This window comes from Macaca nemestrina, chromosome 6, assembly GCF_043159975.1.
Source record: "Macaca nemestrina isolate mMacNem1 chromosome 6, mMacNem.hap1, whole genome shotgun sequence".
NCBI lineage: Eukaryota > Metazoa > Chordata > Mammalia > Primates > Cercopithecidae > Macaca > Macaca nemestrina.
Window position 1 is genome coordinate 9,169,758 of NC_092130.1, and position 19,380 is coordinate 9,189,137.

Here is a 19,380-nt window from a genome sequence, read left to right on the forward strand (position 1 = left end):
CAGATAATTTTTTTTTTTTTTTTGAGACGGAGTCTCACTGTGTCACCCAGGTTGGAGTGCAATGGCATGATCTTGGCTTACTGCAACCTCTGCCTCCCGAATTCAAGTGATTCTCCTGCCTCAGCCTCCTGAGTAGCTGGGATTACAAGTGCCTGCCACCATGCCTGACTCATTTTTGTATTTTTAGTAGAGACAGGGTTTCACTATGTTGGCCAGGCTGGTCTCCTGACCTCAAGTGATCTGCCTACCTAGGCCTCCCAAAGTGCTGGGATTACAGGTGTGAGCCACTGTGCCCCACCTAATTTTTGTATTTATTTATTTATTTATTTATTTATTTATTTATTTTTGAGTCAGAGTCTCGCTCTGTTGCCCAGGCTAGATTAGTGGCGCAATCTTGGTTCATCACAACCTCCACCTCCCAGGTTCAAGCCATTCTGCTGCAGCCTCCTGAGTACCTGGGATTACAGGCGTCCGCCATCACACCCAGTTAATTTTTGTACTTTTAGTAGAGATGGGTTTCACCGTGTTGGCCAGGCTGGTCTCAAACTCCTAACCTCAAGTGATCCACTGACCTCAGCCTCCCAAAGTGCTGGGATTACAGGCATGAGCCACCATGTCTGAACCTTGTTATCTATCTTTCCATTCTCTACCTCCATGTGATTAAATTTTTGAGCTCCCACATACGAATGAGAACATGTGGTATCTGTCTGTCTTTGCCTGGTTTATTTCAGTTAAGATAAAGACCTCCAGTTCCATTTATGGTGCTACAAAAGACATTATTTCATTCTTTTTTATGGCTGAACTGTATTCCATTGTGTATATATACACATTTTCTTTATCCATTCATCTATTGATAGATACTTAGGTTGATTCTATGTCTTTGCTACTGCGAATACTGATGTAATAAACATATGAGTGAGGCATCCCTGTGATATACTGACTTATTTTCCTTTGAGTATACTCCCAGTAGTAGGACTGCTGGATTGAATAGTAATTCTATTTTTAGTTTTTTGAGAAATCTCCATACTGCTTTCCATAGTGGCTGTATTAGTTTACATTCCCACCAACAGTGTACGAGTTTCCTTTTCTCTGCATCCTTGACAACATCTGTTCTTTTTTGCCTTTTTAATAATAGCCATTCTCACAGGGGTAAGATGGTATCTCACTGTGGTTTTGATTTGCATTTCTCTGATGATTAGTGATGTTGAACATTTTTTCACATACATCTTGGCTGTTTGTATATCTTCTTTTGAGAAATGTCTATTCATGTCATTTGCCCAGTTTTAAAGGGAATTATTTGTTTTTTCCTATTGAATTGAGTTCCTTATATATTCTGGATATTAGTCTCCTGTTAGATGAATAGTTTATAAATATTCTCTCCCATTCAACAGATTGTCTGTTTACTCTGTTGGTTATTTCTTTTGTGATTCAGAAGTTTTTAGTTTAATGAAGTCCCATTTGTCTAATTTTTGTTTTTGTTGCTGTATTTTTGAGGTCTTTGTCATAAATTTTTTGCCTAGATCAATATTCAGAAGAGTTTTCCCTAGGTTTTCTTCCAGTATTTTTTTTTTTTTTTTTAACAGTTTTGGGCTTTAAGTCTTTAATCCATTTTGAGTTGATTTTTATATATGGTGAGACAGGGGTCCAGTTTCATTCTTCTGCATATGGCTATCCAATTTTTCCAGCACCATTTTATTGGAGAGACTGTCCTTTCCCCATTGTGTATGCTTGTCAGCTTTGTTGAAGATCAGTTGGCTGTAAGTATGTGACTTGATTTCTGGACTCTCTATTCTGTTCCATTGGTCTATGTGTCTATTTTCATACCAGTATCATGTTGCTTTGGTTACTATAGCCTTGTAATATATTTTGAAGTCAGGTAATGCAATGCCTACAAGCTTAGTTCTGGTTGGTCAAGATTACTTTGGCTCTTCAGGCTCTTTTATGGTTCCATATGAATTGTACAATTTAAAAAAAAATTCTGTGAAGAAGGATGGTATTTTGATAGGGATTGCATCGAATCTATACACTGCTTTGGGCAATATGGTCATTTTAACAATATTAATTCTTCTGATCCATGAGCATAGGATGTTTTTCCATTTATTTGTGTCATCTTCAACTTCTTTCATCAGTGTTTTGTAGTTTTCCTTGTAGAGATCTTTCACCTTCTTGGTTAAATGCATTCCTAGGGGTGTGTGTGTATGTGTATATATTTATTTTTTATTTTTTTTATTTTTGAGATGGAGTTTTTCTCTTGTTGCCAAGGCTGGAGTGCAACGGAGTGATCTCAGCTCAATGCAACCTCCGTTTCCTGGGTTCAAGCGATTCTCCTGCCTCAGCCTCCTGAGTAACTGGGATTACAGGAATGCGCCACCATGCCTGGCTAATTTTGTATTTTTAGTAGAGATGGGGTTTCTCCATGTTGGTCAGGCTGGTCTCGAACTCCCGACCTCGGGTGATCTGCCCACCTCAGCTTCCCAAAGTGTTGGGATTACAGGCGTGAGCCACCGTGCCTGGCTTCCTAGGTATTTTATAGCTATTGTAAATGGCATTGCCTACTTGATTTCATTCTCAGATCATTATTGGTATATAGAAATACTATTGGTTTTTGTACAATGATTTTCTATCCTGTAACTTTTGTGCATTCATTTATCAAATCTAAGTTTCTTGAAATCTTTAGGTTTTCTGGATATAAGATCTATCATCAGCAAAGAAGGACAATTTGACTTTCACTTTTCCAATCCAGATGCCTTTTATTTCTTCTCTTGCCTCACTGCTCTGGCTAGGACTTTTAGTACTATGTTGAATAAGAGTGGTGAAAATGGGAATCCTTGTCTTGTTTCAGTTCTTGAAGGGAATGCTTTCAACTTTTCCCCATTCAGTATGATTTTGGCTGTGGGTTTGTCATATGTGGCCTTTACTGGTTTGAGGTATGTTCCTTCTATGCCTAGTTTGTTGAGGGTTTTTATCATGAAGGATGCTGAATTTTATCAAACAGTTTTTCTGCATCTATTCAGATGTTGATACGGGTTTTTGTCCTTAATTTTGTTGATGTGATGTATCACATTTAATGATTTGTGTACGTTGAATTAACATTGCATTCCTGGGATAAATCTCACTTGATCATTGTGTATGATCTTTTGGATATGCTGTTGGCTTTGATTAGCTAGCATTTTGTTGAGGATTTCTGCACCTATGTTCATACTGGCCTGTAGTTTTCTTTTTTTGTTGCATCCTTGTCTGATATTGGTATCAGGGTGATAGTGTCCTCACAGAATGGGTTAGGGAGAGTTCCCTCCTCCTCAATTTTTTGGAACAGTTTCAGGAGGACTGGTATTAGTTCTTCTTTGTATATTTGGTTTTGTATGTTTGTACGTCTGGATTTGAATCCATCTGGTCTTGAGTTTTTTTTTTGCTGGGATTTTTTTTTTTTTTTTAAATTACTGATTTGATCTCACTAGCTGTTACTGGTCTGTTCAGGTCTTCTATTTCTTCCTGGTTCAATCTCAGAACCTTTTATGTTTCCAGGAACTTATCCAATTTTTTCTAGGCTTTCTAGTTGGTGAGCATATCGTTGTTCATAACAGTCTCTGATGATCTTTCATATTTCTGTGGTATCAGTTGTAACATCTCCTTTTTCATTTCTGATTTAATTTGGGTCTTTTCTTGGTTAGTCTAGCTAGTGGTTTACCTATTTTGTTTACCTTTTTGAAGAAGAACCAACTTTTTGTTGTGTTGATCCTTTGTATTTTTTATTTCTTAGTCTCTATTTCATTTAGTTCTGCTCTGATCTTTACTATTTCTTTTCTATTGGTAATTTTGGGTTTGGTTTTTCCTTGCTTTTCTAGCTCCCTGAGGTGCACTGTGAGATTGTTAATTTGTAATCTTTCCACTTTTTTGGATATTAGCATTTATTGCTATAAACTTCCTTCTTTTTTTCCACAAATAAACCAACTTTAATAGATATTATTTTGTATCTACATAGAGCCTTCTTCAAGAACCTTAAATGCTTTACAGACATTATCTCTAATGAATCCCCACAATAACCCTACGAGTAGGTATTACTCCCATTTTAAAAGACAGGGAGACTGAAGCACAGAGAAGTTAAGTGACTTGCCCAAGGTCACACAGTTAAATTTACTGAAGAGCCAGGACATGAGCGCTTTAGCTTCTCAGCTCCCAAATACCTCATGATAGAATCTTTAATAAAAAGTGTTTTTAAGGAAAGTATCAAGAGTAGTTATGTTATGAAAATGAGGTCTTTCTACTGCCATCAAGGAAAGAAAAAACCCTATACTGATGGTTAGAGGCCACAAGACCCATATAATACAACATTTCCTTCTTTCCCTATTCCCAAGCCTCCTGGTTCCTGTCTTAAATAATCTTTTAAAGGTAAAATTTCCAAGACAGAAGCCATGTGACTTAAGAAGTGGGATTTAATTTAGAATATTTACTTTTAGTTAAAATAATTTATAGAATTTATTTCAATATACAAAATATGGGACAGCCATCCCAACAATCATGTACATAGTTACATAGCAATCAGCCACCATTTACAACTTAAACCAGTCCCTCATTTTAATCACAACCAACATACAGCCACACAATGCTTTCTTCATGGGTCACTTTTCTTACTTACTATACCTGTATTTTTTTCCCTAACCCTGACCCTATATGTTTTACAAGTATATTGAGTTTTTGATAAACTTCAAAACATTTTACTTAGATCCAGCTGCATTAAGAAGAAAAAGTAAATGTAAAACTGTCACCCCACAGTCCCTGCCCTGACAAATCATACTATGAAGTATGGTGTGATGTGAACAAAGTATGTGACTACCAGGAACTCAATACATATACTAGAACTTGCTTTAATATGAAATTTAACTTGGCTTTTACTGCACGTTTTTTTAAATGCAAAAATGTAAAAACAAACACAACATAGTATTTCGATGCTGTACCTTTATGCAAATGACTTCATCTATCTTTCTTAAACATGTTGTGATGTAGCTAATGTTAAAACTGACACAGCTTCACTTTCTTCTTTTTCTCTGCACTGAAAGCTGCAGAAATACAGCTTTAATTTCAAGACAATTTGGTTTAAGCCCTTAAAATAAAAAGCGTACCTCCACTTCTACTGCCCTGACTTTCCCCACACGGTTGATTGTGATTCTCTGTGTCGTATTGGTAGATCGGGCAGGCTATATATAATTTGTACAAAACATCTCTAGCCAGGATAAGGCTTTATAAACTATCTTAAGAGAAACTTGTCAAAATACTTTCGATATTTAGCACAAACACTAATTTTTTTTTTTTTTGAGACGGAGTCTCACTCTGTCGCCCAGGCTGGAGTGCAGTGGTGCAATCTCGGCTCACTGCAAGCTCCGCTTCCCGGGTTCACGCCATTCTCCTGCTTCAACCTCCCGAGTAGCTGGAACTACAGGCGCCTGCCACCACGCCCAGCTAATTTTTTGTATTTTTAGTAGAGACGGGGTTTCACCTTGTTAGCCCAGGTGGTCTCGATCTCCTGACCTGGTCATTCGCCTGCCTCAGCCTCCCAAAGTGCTGGGATTACAGGCGTGAGCCACCACGCCTGGCCACAAATACTAAATATTATAATTTTCTCCCAGCACATCTGTTTAAGCAGCCCAATTACCTAAGTGACCCTGTTAAAGGTCTGCTTATGGAACAAATAGGTGAAGTCATTTCCTGAGCCAAAAGATACCGATAATAAATGTTAATAACAGCAGCAGACTAAAATATTCCTTTTTGTTGTTTGTTTTCCATAGTCAACAGTTTTAGCAAAAGAACTGTAGAAAATGACAGATTTTTTTTAAAAAAATTTACTGCCTGAAAAGAGTTTGATAAAGAACATCCAAGGCCTGATTGCTATTATTCTGAATATAACTTTGGATAATTTTCTGCAAGTTACATTTGGCTACTGTCAGACAACTTACTGATGCGTGGAAAAATGTCCGAAAAAACTGCAATAGTTTGCATACATTTTATGTTACATATATTACTTCTTAAAACCCCCAACAGAATTAAGTCTCAGCAAACACAAATTTTAATTTCTGAACACCCTTCCAGTAGGATCTGTAAAGGTAGGGGGAACAGGAGGAAGGACTTGTTTTTTGTATTCCTAGTCTACTTGATTAAAATTTAATCTTCAAAGGGTTTGTTTAGCTCACTATCCAGACTGCTAGGGTTATGATGAACATTATTACTTCTTTCCAGGGTAAAAAAATGACATCTGAAAATAACATAAATGCTATGACATGATTTTTCCAAGCATGACCTCAACTTGAAACATTAGAATATTTAAGAATTCTAAAGATTGGTATACCACCACTGCACCAGAATTTTTAATTATTCCAACAATTACGGAATGTTTTTTTTTGAGACAGAGTCTCGCTCTGTTGCCCAGGCTGGAGTGCAGTGGCATGATCTTGGCTCACTGCAACCTCCACCCCCTGGGTTCCAGTGATTCTCCCGCCTCAGCCTCCCAAATAGCTGGGATTACAGGCGCGTGCCACCACGCCCGGCTAATTTTTTGTATTTTTAGTAGAGACTGGGTTTCACCATGTTAGCCAGGATGGTCTCAATCTCCCGACCTCGTGATCTGCCCACCTTGGTCTCCTAAAGCGTTGGGATTACAGGCGTGAGCCACCGCGCCTGGTCAGGAATTTTTCTTTATAGTTTGTTAATTTTATGAAACTAAAGCTGAAGAAAATAAGTGATTTAGAAACCAAAATAAAAGGATTTGGCCAGAGATATCAGTTCCTCCTGAAAAAGGATATTTACCTCCTCTCATTGCAGTTTTTCTCAAGATATCTTACTGATTTCAGATAGAATTTAAAATTCACCTTAAAAATAGAAACAGACAAAAGGACTACTTAAACTGACATTAACTAATAAAAATATGCTCAAATTTACTGACAGAATCATGGGCACTTCATATAATACTTAAGACTCTACCAGTTTTAAGTAAAATAAATAAGGAAAAAATTATGATTGCAAAGCCAGTTTTTCCCCTTGGGGAAACAAAAAGCCACTTTTGACCAATTGCTCCCTACATATATTATTATAAGCTTCTTCAGAGAAGCAAAACATCTTTGTCTTCCTGACACTGTATCTAGCATGTTAGTTTTTACATCAGGAAGCAACTGCAAGTGTTGGGCCCAAAAGTATTTCTGGTTTACTCTCGAAAAGACCACCGAATATGCTTCTATACACACTGAACCAGGCAAATTTATTCAGTGTGTTCGACATCATCTCCTTATCAATACAGCACAGATTCCGATTCTTTCTACTGCACCCCCAAGGAATTCACAGCATTATTGGTACAATTAATAAAGAGAAAACGCGTGACAATGACTAGAAGGCTGTTTTACAAGAGGAGCTGGTATCTCTGATTTCACCTCCTTGTTGAACGGAACTGTACAGACAGCATGATACCTGAGCAAATAAATCAACTACCATGATGGGAAGGGCTTGTCAATCCATCGTCTTTGCTTTATCGTGTGCAAAGTGTGCTACTGCCCCATGAGCTTCCTGCATTTCTCTTTTCTTGGAAAAATCAGTGCTTGATCCTTTCCAAAATAACCAGAGAAGAAATGAGGCAGAAAGTATCTCTTTATCACGGTTCCCCCTCAGGCCCGAGACTGATAGAAAAGGATGTAACCAGACTCAGAGTTCTTTGAGATATCTGATGTCAGCCCGTAGACTTCTTCAATAGCTTGTACATCTATTTTTTCTGCAATGTCATCATCAAACAACAACCAAAAATCATGACTCTTAACTGTTGCAATATAATGGCCTCGATTAGGACCAATGCTGACAATGAGGCTGCACACACCCTCCATACTTTCATATGAAGCAAATCTACAAATAAGTCTTCCACAGTGAACCACAACAGCAACAAGGCTGTACATTCTGTCTGGATTGGTGGTGTCACCTGAAGTGTTAAATAGATGAAGTTTTAAAGGAAAAACTACCTGGTAAGAGAGTTTTGTATATCGATGAAGCTGATCCATATATTTAAATTTCTTCAGGTGTAGAGCTGGAATCATGGGCAGTTTAACTTTCATCTGTTTGTGTGCTTCCTGTTTGCTGTGACACTCTTCACAGTAATACTTGTATTCACTGCATAGAGTTTCTGTGTTGCTGAAAGTCCTTAACAGTGAGTAATTGATGTATTTTGTTCCACATTAACAGAAAGGTCTAAAAAATCTTCATCTTTACTAGTTTCACAAGTAAGACATCTGGTTTCACTAGTTAATGTTCCCTGAAAAAAATCTCATGAACCCACGTTGGGTCTAGGGTGCTGTCATTATTTTCATTATTAATATTACCATTAGGTAGGCGACCATTTTGTTTTTCCTGCTTTCTCTCTCCTTGTAAAATATCAGCAATTGCGTTCAGTAGGTAATTTAAGAACTCATGGGCATCTTGTCGCATGCAGTTGTCAAAAAGCTCATTTTCTTTCTGTAATCTTGTGATGAACTTCTTAGGAGGTATTACTCCAACCTTTTTCTTCTGAGTGGCTATGCTATGGAAGAAATCTGCTAAGCATGTAAGAAGGATCTCCTTTGTCCTAGGTTGACTCTTATATGCAAGAACTTTTTGCCGAAATGGACGACAAAAATAAAGAGCTTGAAGAACTGAATTGCAGTAGCAGGTATTCCCCAAACTGACTAATCCAAAAGAGTGCTCATTGACCGGAAACTGTTCTGGACCAATCTTTTTCTAATGCTGAAGCATTGGCGCCCATGGTACAGATGGAGGTGAATTTGGAGACTATCATTAGTTTTTCCATCGGGCCAGCGCCAACTTCCACCCAATTACAGTGGCGGGGCGGGCGCAGGAGGAGGGGTGCCGGGCCGCCTGCTCACACCGCAGCCCCGCCCACCGAGCCCGCCGGGCCGCTGCGGCAGTCGTTGCTACAGGCGCTCAGGCCTATAAACTTACTTCTTTTTTTTTTTTGAGACGGAGTCTCGCTCTGTTGCCCAGGCTGGAGTGCAGTGGCCGGATCTCAGCTCACTGCAAGCTCTGCCTCCCAGGTTCACGCCATTCTCCTGCCTCAGCCTCCCGAGTAGCTGGGATTACAGGTGCCTGCCACCGCGCCCAGCTAATTTTTTTTTTGTATTTTTAGTAGAGACGGGGTTTCACCGTGTTAGCCAGGATGGTCTCGATCTCCTGACCTCGTGATCCGCTCGTCTCGGCCTCCCAAAGTGCTGGGATTACAGGCTTGAGCCACCGCGCCCGGCCAAACTTACTTCTTAGCACTGCTTTTGCTATATCCCACAGGTTTTGGTATGCTGTGTTTCCATTTTCATTTGTTTCAAGAAGTTTTTTAAAATTTCCACTATAATTTTTCATTGACCTAGTGATTATTTGGGAGCGAGTTGTTTAATTTCCATTTATTTGTATAGTTTCTAAGTTCCTCTTGGTATTGATTTCTGGTTTTATTCCATTGTGGTCTGAGAAGATACCTGATATGATTTCAATTTTTAAAAATTTGTTGGGCTGGGTGCGGTGGCTCATGCCTGTAATTCCAGCACTTTGGGAGGCCAAGGTGAGCAGATTGCTTGAGTCCAGGAGTTTGAGACCAGCCTGGACAACAAAGCAAAAACTCGTCTCTAAAAAAAAAAAAGTTGGGCTTGGGGGCACATGCCTGTACTCCCAGCTACTTGGGAGGCTAAGGCAGGAGAATTGCTTGAGCTTGGGAACTCAAGGCTGCAGTGAGCCATGACCATGTCACTGTGCTCCAGCTTGGGTGACAAAGTGAGACCCTGTCTCTAAAAAAAATTTTTGTTGAGACCTGTTTTGTGGCTTAACATATGGTCTATCCTAGAGAATGCTCCATGCTCCGATGAAAAGAATGTATATTCTATAGTTGAGTAGATTCTGTAGCTCTGTTAGGTCCATCTGGTCTAAAGTCCAGTTTAAATGCAAAGTGTCTTTGTTGACTTTCTGTCTAGATGATGTTTAATGCTGAGAGTGGGATGTTGAAGTCCTCCACTAGTATTATATTGTAGTGTCTCTCTTCAAATTTAGTCATTTTAGAAATCCAGGTGTTCCAGTGTTGGGTACACACCTGTTTAGAACTGTTATATCCTCTTGCTGGATTGATCCCTTTATCATTATATAATGATCTTCTTTGTCTTTTTCCCCCTTTTGTTCTTGATGTAAAGTCTGTTTTATCTGATAAAAGGGTAGCTATTCCTGTTCACTTTTGGTTTTTGTTGTGTGGATTATCTTTTTCCATCTCTTTACTTTCACTCTATATGTGTTGACTGCTAAGGTGAGTTTCTTGTAAGCAGTATATAGTTCGATCAGGTTTCTTTTTCTAATCCATTCAGTCATTATATATCTTTTTAACTAGATAATTTAATCCATTTATGTTCAAGGCTATTACTGGTATGTGAAGGTTTGTTCCTGTCATATTGTTAATTGTTTTCTGGTTGTTTTACATATTCTTTTTTCCTGTCCTTTTCTCTTACTAATTGTTGTGGCTTGGTGAATTTCTGTAGTGGTACCATTTTAGTCCTTTCTTCTCTTTGTGTGATTGCTTAACCAGTGAATTTTACAATCTTGTGTGTTTTCATTATGGTAAATGTCATCCTTTGTTTTCAGGTTTAGGACTCCCTTGAGCATTTATTGTGGCTGCAGTGGTAGCAAACAAATTCCCTTAGCATTTGCTTCTCTTGTAAAGACTTTATTTCTCCTTCATTTACAAAGGTTAATTTTACTGGATATAGTATTCTTGGCCAGTTTTTCTTTCTGTACTTTGAATATATCATCCCATTGTCTTCCGGCCTGTAAAGCTTCTGCTGAGAAATCCACTGTTAGCCTGATGGGGTTCCTTTTGTAAGTAACTAGATGCTTTTCTTTTGCAGTTTTAAGGATTTGCTCTTTAAGTTTTACTTTAGATATTCTGACTATAATGTACCATGGAAAAGACCCTTCTGCATTGTATCTTCCTAGGGATCACTGAGTTTCCTGTATGTGAATGTCTACATTTCTTGTAATAAATGGAAATTTTTCTTCTATTATTTCTGTAAATGGGCTTTCTAATCCTTTGTCTCTTTGATCTCATGGATGCTGGCAATTTGAATATTCAATCACTTTATGTTGTTTCATATGTCATGAAGGCTTTGTTCATTCTTATTCTTTCAAAATTTTTTTTGACTGGATTATTTGAAAAAGTCCTGTCTTCAAGTTCTGAGATTTTCTTCTGCCTTATCTAGCCTATTGTTGAAGCTTTCAAATGTATTTTGTATTTCCCTCAATGAATTCTTCAGTTCCAGAATTTCTATTTATTTATTTTTTTTAAATCTCTTTGGTAATGTTCTCATTCATATCCTGAATTGTATTTGTATTGTTTCTCAGATTTCTCTTATAACACACTGAGCTGCTTTAAAGTCAGCATTTTGAATTCTTTATCTGGTATTTTGAAAATTTCTTTTTGAGTAAGATCTATTGCTGGAGAATTACTGTGTTCCTTGGATGGTGTCATATTTTCTTGCTTTTTCATGTTTCCTATGGCCTTATGTTGATATCTGCCCATCCAGTTTAACAGTCGCTTTTTCTTATTTTTGAATTTACTTTCATAGGGGAGGCATTTTTCCTGAAGAAGTATCTGTGGTATTGGTTGGGTAGGGCACTTGGCTTTGATTCTGGATATATGCAGTAGTGTAGTGTGTAATATTATTTCTTTGGCTGTAAGTAGAATTAGCGCTGTCTATAATTTTCTTGGAGGGTTAGGGTGCAGTTATTAGTGGAAGCTGTGGCAAATTTGTGCTGGGAGCTGGGAAGCCAGGTAGATCTCAGTCTTCAGGCCCTAGTCATGACAATGGTGGGATGAATGTGCCTGTCTTTGTGCCCCAGGGTGAATGTGCCTGTCTTTGTGCCCCATTGTGTTGGCAGTTACGAGCAAGCTGATTCTCGGGCCTCCAGGTGGCTTGCACATATGCTGGTAGCAGCAGCGGTGGGCTGGGTGGGCGAGCAGATTCTAGGGTCCTTGGGTGGCCCATGTAGCGTGGGTGATGGAAGTAGGAGTGGTAGGATGACCCTCTGGGTCTTGAGTGGTGCAGGCTGGGTGAGTGCAGCTCTCTGGGTGGACACCGGGGAATGTCAGCAGGAATTCTCAGGACGTGGAGATACAAGGGCTGTAGTTACCAGGGTCAGATGCAGTCCTGTGATGGCTGCACTCCTCAAATGGCACCCTGCTGTACCTGTTCAGGTCTAGAAGGGTGAGTGACCCAGCACAAGTTCCCTGGCTGGTGCAATGCCTTTATAGGGTCTTCAAATCACTGCTCATGCTAATGTTAAGAGTTCATAAGGGTAGAAAAGCTTTCATGTGATTAGGATTGCAGTAGTCTGTGGCAGGCATGTGGACTGCCTAAGTTCTCTCATTTACCCTTTTCTCTGCAATACTGAGCCTCTCTGGGCTTCTGGCCAATCTTGGCCGAGCTGGCTGCTTGCTTCCTTCTCTTTCTGTGCCTTGAATGTTTCCTGTGAGTTCTGTATAGGACTCTAGTCTTCTCTTCTAGATGTTCTATTCGAGGTATAAGATTATCTATTAATAATTTTGGTTCTTCCTTCAGGAGAGAGCAGGTGTCTGATGTCTTCAGTCAGCCATCTTGACTTATTCTTTTTCCACCACCCAATTTTAATTCTTTGTTTAGTGCATATAATGACTTGATTTTTTTGGTATGTGTATTTGCTTGTTCAATTATTGCTTGTCTCTTCCCACTAGAATGCAAGCTTTCATGTGAGCAGAAATCTTATCTGTCTTGTTTCCTTCAGTACTGCCAAGGTTTAGAAAGGTACTTGGTATATAGTATATGCACAACTGATAATTACTGAATGAAGGAATTCAGAGCCATCAGTAAGAGCAGATTTTTAAAGACACTGTGCTTGGTGTCTGTGTATAAGAGTTTGGGGTTGGGGTGGGCAGAGAATGGATGGATGATTAAAAATATAGCATGAAATTAAAAATGCTAATGAATGAAATTAACTGAAATTTTTAAATCATTTTCGCAATATTAGGCAAGTCATCACTCTAACACTGATTCAACTTTTCTGTACCTCCTCATTTTTTCCATCAAGGCAACAACAGAAATGAAACCTGTCTATAATCCAAACAATACCAATAAATTCCTCTTTTTAAAATGTATCATTGTTGGGAAAGGAAAAATCCAAGTGGTTACTTTCAACATTCTAAATAGTCCCCTTTCTTAATGACACAGGGCCCAATTCACTTGCCAGAGTTATCCAGTGGTTACAATGTGAATTTGCAACAATACAAGAGGCTGAAGATAAAACCACCAATATGTACAAAGAAAATAATCTCTACCAGGCCTCTAGCTGTCAAAGCTGTGACCTTTATCAGGTAGATCTAGCAGGGTAGTGTGGTCAGGAAGAATGGGTTTTAGAGTTTGAATGACTCCTAGGTCATTCACTTATTAGTTTTATGATCTTAGGCAAATTGTTTCACCTCTCTGAGCCACAGCTTACCTCATTTGTACAATGAAAATAATATTACCTAATTAATGCATTCAGTAAATATTTATTGAGCACTTACTATAATGCTAGGAACTGGAAGTAAAGTAGTAATAGACTGTTCCTGCCCTTCAGAAACTTACAAGTAGAAAGTAAGAATAAACTAGAAAATAAGGAGAAAATAAGAATAAAGAGTGCTCTTAGAGTACCTAACCTGCTTTTGGTACACAAATGGTTCTGAGAATGAAAACAGTCAAGTATCCACATGAGTCACCTATGACAGCAGCAGGCATGGAGTATGTGCCCATGGTCACACAAGTAGTAAGTGGCAGTGCTGGGACTTAAATCCAAGTTCAGTATTCCTTTCATAATGCCACTTTGTCAAGACGCCCTTGAGAGTCTGTTAAAATGCAGATTCTGTCTTAACAAGATCACATGTCAAAAATAACATAGCTACCCGCAAATAATTCAAAATCTTCAAGTATTACTATGATGTGAGATAAAAGAATGTCAAGCTAAACTGTAATAATAGAAGACAGAATTTCTTCTTATTCCATGAAGAATTAACTGCTATGAGAATTTGCCCTCCTGCCAAACAACTAGAAAACAGGACAAATTATACGAAACAATGGTTTTCAATTATTGTACAACAAGCAGTACAGGACCATTAAACTAGAGAGGAGGAAAACAATTGCTCAAGCTTATTGCCCAAAGCAGTTTCCAGATTGCAGGCTAGTAAGGGAAAACCCAAACAAAGCCAAGCAGTCTCACTGAGTTGGAGAAGAAAAGGTTGAAATCTGGGAAGGCTAAAGCAGCTAAAACTTGTAGTACAGAGTACCAGAGTGTGGGACCTATGTAAGAGAGTTCTACAGATCTCCAAGGGAGTCCTCTCCAGTGTTTGTCTGAACAGTGACCTATAAAAGTATGAGAAGAGGCCAGGTGCAGTGGCTCATGCCTGTAATCCCAGCACTTTGGGAGATCACTTGAGGTCAGGAATTTGAGACCAGCCTGGCCAACAAGGTGAAGCCCCGTCTCTACTAAAAATACAAAAAAATTAGTTAGGTGTAGTGGCAAATGCCTATAATCCCAGGTACTTGGGAGGCTGAGGCAGGATAATTGCTTGAACCTGGGAGGCGGAGCCTGCAGTGAGCCGAGATCATGCCACTGCACTCCAGCCTGGGCGACGGAGAGAGACTCCACTATTAAAAAAAAAAAAAAAGTATGAGAAGAAACTCCCAAGGCTGGGGAAAGAATCACTGAAAAGTAATAGGCCAAATAATTCTTGAAGATTACAAGCTGGAAATCATTTGTGGAGGAACTTCATAGCACATGGAGCACCGGAATGTCCTCACAGAGCTAACACTTTAGTGGTGGGGCCCAATTACTCCAAAATAAGAGTTGCCATCTGATCTCAAATGAGTCAAATTGATCCAAAAGTTATTCAACTGCAGGATAGAATAAAATCCACATTAAGAAAATAAAAATTGGCCGAGTGTGGTAGCTCATGCCTGTAATCCCAGCACTTTGAGAGGCTGAGGCGAGAGGATCACCCAAGGTCGGGAGTTCGAGACCAGCTTGACCAACATGGAGAAACCCTGTCTCTACTAAAAATACAGAATTAGCTGGGCGTGGTGGTGCATGCCTGTAATCCCAGCTACTCGGGAGGCTGAGGCAGGAGAAACACTTGAACCCGGGAGACGGAGGTTGCAGTGAGCCGAGATCACGCTGTTGCACTCCAGCCTGGGCAACAAGAGCGAAACTCTGTCTTCAAAAAATAAAAACCAAAATCTAGCACAGAAAATTCAAAATGTAAAATTCATGATGTCTGGCACACATTCAAAAATAACAAGTTATATTAAGAATGAAAAAAACATGACCCATAAGGAGAAAAATCCATAGAAACAGATCCAGAAATCACATCAGTAGACAAGGACCTTAAAACAGCTATTAGAAATCTTTTGGTTTTTGGAGATGGAGTCTTGCTCTGTCGCCCAGGCTGGAGTGCAGTGGCGTGATTTTGACTCACTGCAAGCTCTGCCTCCTGGGTTCATGCCATTCTCCCACCTCAGCCTCCTGGGTAGCTGGGACTACAGGTGCCCACTACCAGGCCTGGCTAATTTTGTTTTTGTATTTTTAGTAGAGACGGGGTTTCACTGTGTTAGCCAGGATGGTCTCCATCTCCTGACCTTGTGATCTGCCTGCCTTGGCCTCCCAAAGTGCTGGGATTACAGGTGTGAGCCACCACACCTGGCCTATTATAACTCTTATACATATGATCAATGTTAAAAAAACATAAACCTGATGAGGAGAAAATGGAAAATATTTAAAAATTCAATATTAAAATATTGAAGTCCAGGCATGGTGGTTCATGCCTGTAATCGCAGCGCTTTGGGAGGCCGAGGTGGGCGGATCATTTGAGGTCAGGAGTTCAAGACCAGCTTGGCCAACATGGCAAAACCCTATCTCTACTAAAAATACAAAAATTAGCTGGGTATGGTGGTGCAAGCCTGTAATTTCAGCTACTCGGGAGGCTGAGGCACAAGAATCGCTTGAACCTGGGAGGTGGAGGTTGCAGTGAGATGAGATCATATCACCGTGCTCCAGTCTGGGCAACAGAGTGAGACTCTGTCTTAAAAAATAACAACAATAATTCTAGAGAATAAAAATATAATGTCTAAAATGAAAACAAATGCAGTTCTTTTTTTTTTTTTTTTTAAGATGGAGTTTTGCTCTTGTTGCCCAGGCTGGAGTGTAATGGCACCATCTTGGCTTATCGCAACCTCAGCGATTCTCCTGCCTTGGCCTCCCGAGTAGTTGGGACTACAGGCAGGTGCCACCACACCTGGCTAATTTTTTGTATTTTCAGTAGAGACAGGGTTTCACCATGTTGGTCAACCTAGGCTTGAATTCCTGACCTCAGGTGATCCATCCGCCTTGGCCTCCCAAAGTGCTAGAATTACAGGCACGAGCCACCGTGCTCAGCTAAAATCTTTTTTTTTTTTTTGAGACAGAATTTCATTCTTGTTGTCCAGGCTGAGTGCAATGGTGCAGTCTCGGCTCACTGCAACCTATGCCTCCTGGGTGCATCTGGGTGCATGTGATTCTCCTGCCTCAGCCTCCCGAGTAGTTGGGATTATAGGCGCCCACCATCAGGCCTGGCTAACTTTTTTGTATTTTTAGTAGAGATGGGGCTTCACCATGTTGGCCAGGCTGGTCTTGAACTCCTGACCTAAGGTGATCCACCTGCCTCAGCCTCCCAAAGTGCTGGGATTACAGGCTGAGCCACCGTGCCCAGCCCCAAATACAGTATTAATAGAAGATTAGGTATCACAGAAGAAAAGATTAGTCAACTTGAAGATTCTACTTCACACCCACTATCATGGGTAAGATGAAAAAGATGTTAATAATGTTAGCAAGTATACAGAGCAACTGGAATCCTCATATACTGTTGTTGACAGCAAAATGCTGTCACTGTCACTCTGGGAAACAGTTTGTTAGTTTCTTATATGTTAAAAATACACTTAGCATATAACCTAGAAATACCACTTCTAGGTATGTACCCAAGAGAAATAAAAAAAATTTACCTACATAAATACTTGTATATGAATGTTCATAATAGCTGTATTCAAAATAGTCAAATAATGAAAGCAACCCACATGTCCATCAGCTGGTGAATAAACAAACTAATAATCCATACAACGGAATAATACTCAGCAACAGAAAGGAATAAACTAATTGATTTTCAAAATAATGTGAATGAATCTCAAAGTCACTATGCTAAATGAAAGAAGCCAGACACAAATAATGTCATATTATATAATTCCACTTATATGTAGTTCTGGAAAAGGCAAACTATTGTGAGAGAAAGCAGGCATTAGTTCCCTGGGGTGAGAGGTAGGGGGAAGGGATTGATTAGAAGGAGGAAAAAAGAGCTTTTAGTGGTGATGAAAATATAATACACATTGGTCGCGGTGGCTATGTTTGTGTACATGTACACATTTGTACAAGGACTCATTGGACTGTCCACTTAAAATCAGTGAATTTTATTATATGTAAATTATACCTTAGTAAAGCTGATGAAAACATAACTGACTATGTATCAAAATATGAAGAAATAATTTTTCCCACTTGCAAGTAATGGTTATAAAATAACCTTTCAGTTTGGGTTCACAATATCTTTTCCCCTTTGTAGGATGATAGTCTCAATAATCACATACATTAAAAGCCTATACTCAAGTTTTTCCTATGGAAACAATGTCCTCTATGATCCTTACCAAGAGTAGTGAGTCCCTCTGAGATAGATGTGAGAACATACATGAGTACAGGAGGCTCTAAGTTGATGATGAAGCTCATGTGGTCCTGAGTGAGACATTCCAGGAGTGGATAGTAAGACTGGCTCAGTTTCCGGTATTGCTACAGGACAGAGACATACTAAATGTCAAGCCACAGGGAAGAAAAATACATGTTACAGTCCAGTGAAAATTGTCATTTATAATACTGGAAATTGTAAACTTATTTAAACACAAGATCAATAAATATATAGAGCAAATGACATAATGAGTCCCAATCCAGCATTTAAAGGGGTTCTGATAGGAATCTCTTGATCTCTTTACCTTACATGGTTAGCACTTAAAAGTAAAATCCCTGCAATATGACATTTAGAAGACCGTGTGAATTATTTTTCTGGATTGGAATACTTAACACTGAATAGTGCTTAACAGTGGCTAGGAAACCTTTTTTTGTTGGTTTTTTAAACACAAAGACATTTGCTGTTATAATGGGATTTGGCACCATAGTCTGTTGTATTAATATAATGCTAATCCATCTAACTAAATAATAACTTGGTAAAGGGCTTAATATTTACCATACACTACAGGCAAAAGATAAGTACATGAGAAAGATACCTGAAAAATCTCAAATGCAATCCAAACCAGTATCATATAAATACACTTGTGTGATAAATTAGAGAAGCTGGGCATGGAGGTTCATGCTGGTAATTCCAGCTACTTGGGAGGCTGAGGCAGGAGAACTGCTTAAGCCCAGGAGTCTAAGAACAGCCTGGGCAACACAACAAGACCCCACCTCTAAAAAAAAAGAAAAAAAAAAAAAAAGAGAGAAACCAGAGGAGCATTTCTTAAAGTGATGTTAAGAGCAACTCAATAGGAATCACTTGGGGTGCTTGCCAAAAATGCAGTTGCCTGATTCCCACTTCAGATTCACTAAATGACAAGCTCTAGTAGGCCCTGAAATGTACATTTTTAACACACAAGTTAAGAGAGTCTTATGCACCCTCAAGTTTGAGAATTACTGGATTGAAGGTTTGCTTGACTATTAGAATAAAAAAATTAGAGAAAAATTCTTGGAACCATACCAGTTGTCTTGGTGGACTTTAACTGCAGTGAAGTAACTCTTCGATGAGGTGATATTAACATATGGCTGATGTGACTCAAGTTTCTATTTTGTAATTTCTGTCTAACAGATATATCCTTCAATGATCATTCCATTCTACTACAAGGAAGCTTAATAACTTTGGCTTGAGATGTGGCCATTCCAAGATTAGTTTATAAAGGTGGAAGATGATGGACTAGCCCACTAGGAGATCAAGGAGCATTTCTTACACAGGTTGACTAACAAAGGCCTTCCAGATTTTACTCGTAACCTTGGGCGGGAGCAGGTGGGAAAGCCTGAACGAAGCCTGAGCATGATTTGGCTATGTTACTTAAGTAATTACTGCGATGACATTGGGCACATATTGGCTTCTGCATAATTAGGCAGAGATGTTAAAAAAAAAAAAAGCCACTATAGTTTTCCAAATTCTGTAAGTTAGATCAAGTATGCTGTCTTAAAACATAAAATGTTCTAGGCTAACTCCCTGGA

General features: G+C 39.1%; 1 protein-coding gene and 1 pseudogene across 3 annotated transcripts in view; both read right to left on the minus strand.

Annotated features, from left to right (window-relative positions):
* LOC105480862 (RAN binding protein 17) overlaps positions 1-19,380 on the minus strand; it is a 442,674-nt gene that overhangs the window by 41,072 nt on the left and 382,222 nt on the right. For all 3 annotated transcript variants that reach the window (XM_011740055.2, XM_011740054.2, XM_011740056.2), the window contains one exon: positions 17,778-17,916. In XM_011740055.2, the coding sequence (XP_011738357.2) occupies positions 17,778-17,916 (139 nt within the window). The remainder of the gene's footprint in view (positions 1-17,777; positions 17,917-19,380) is intronic.
* On the minus strand, positions 5,339-17,765 carry LOC139363699 (ubiquitin carboxyl-terminal hydrolase 12 pseudogene; annotated as a pseudogene).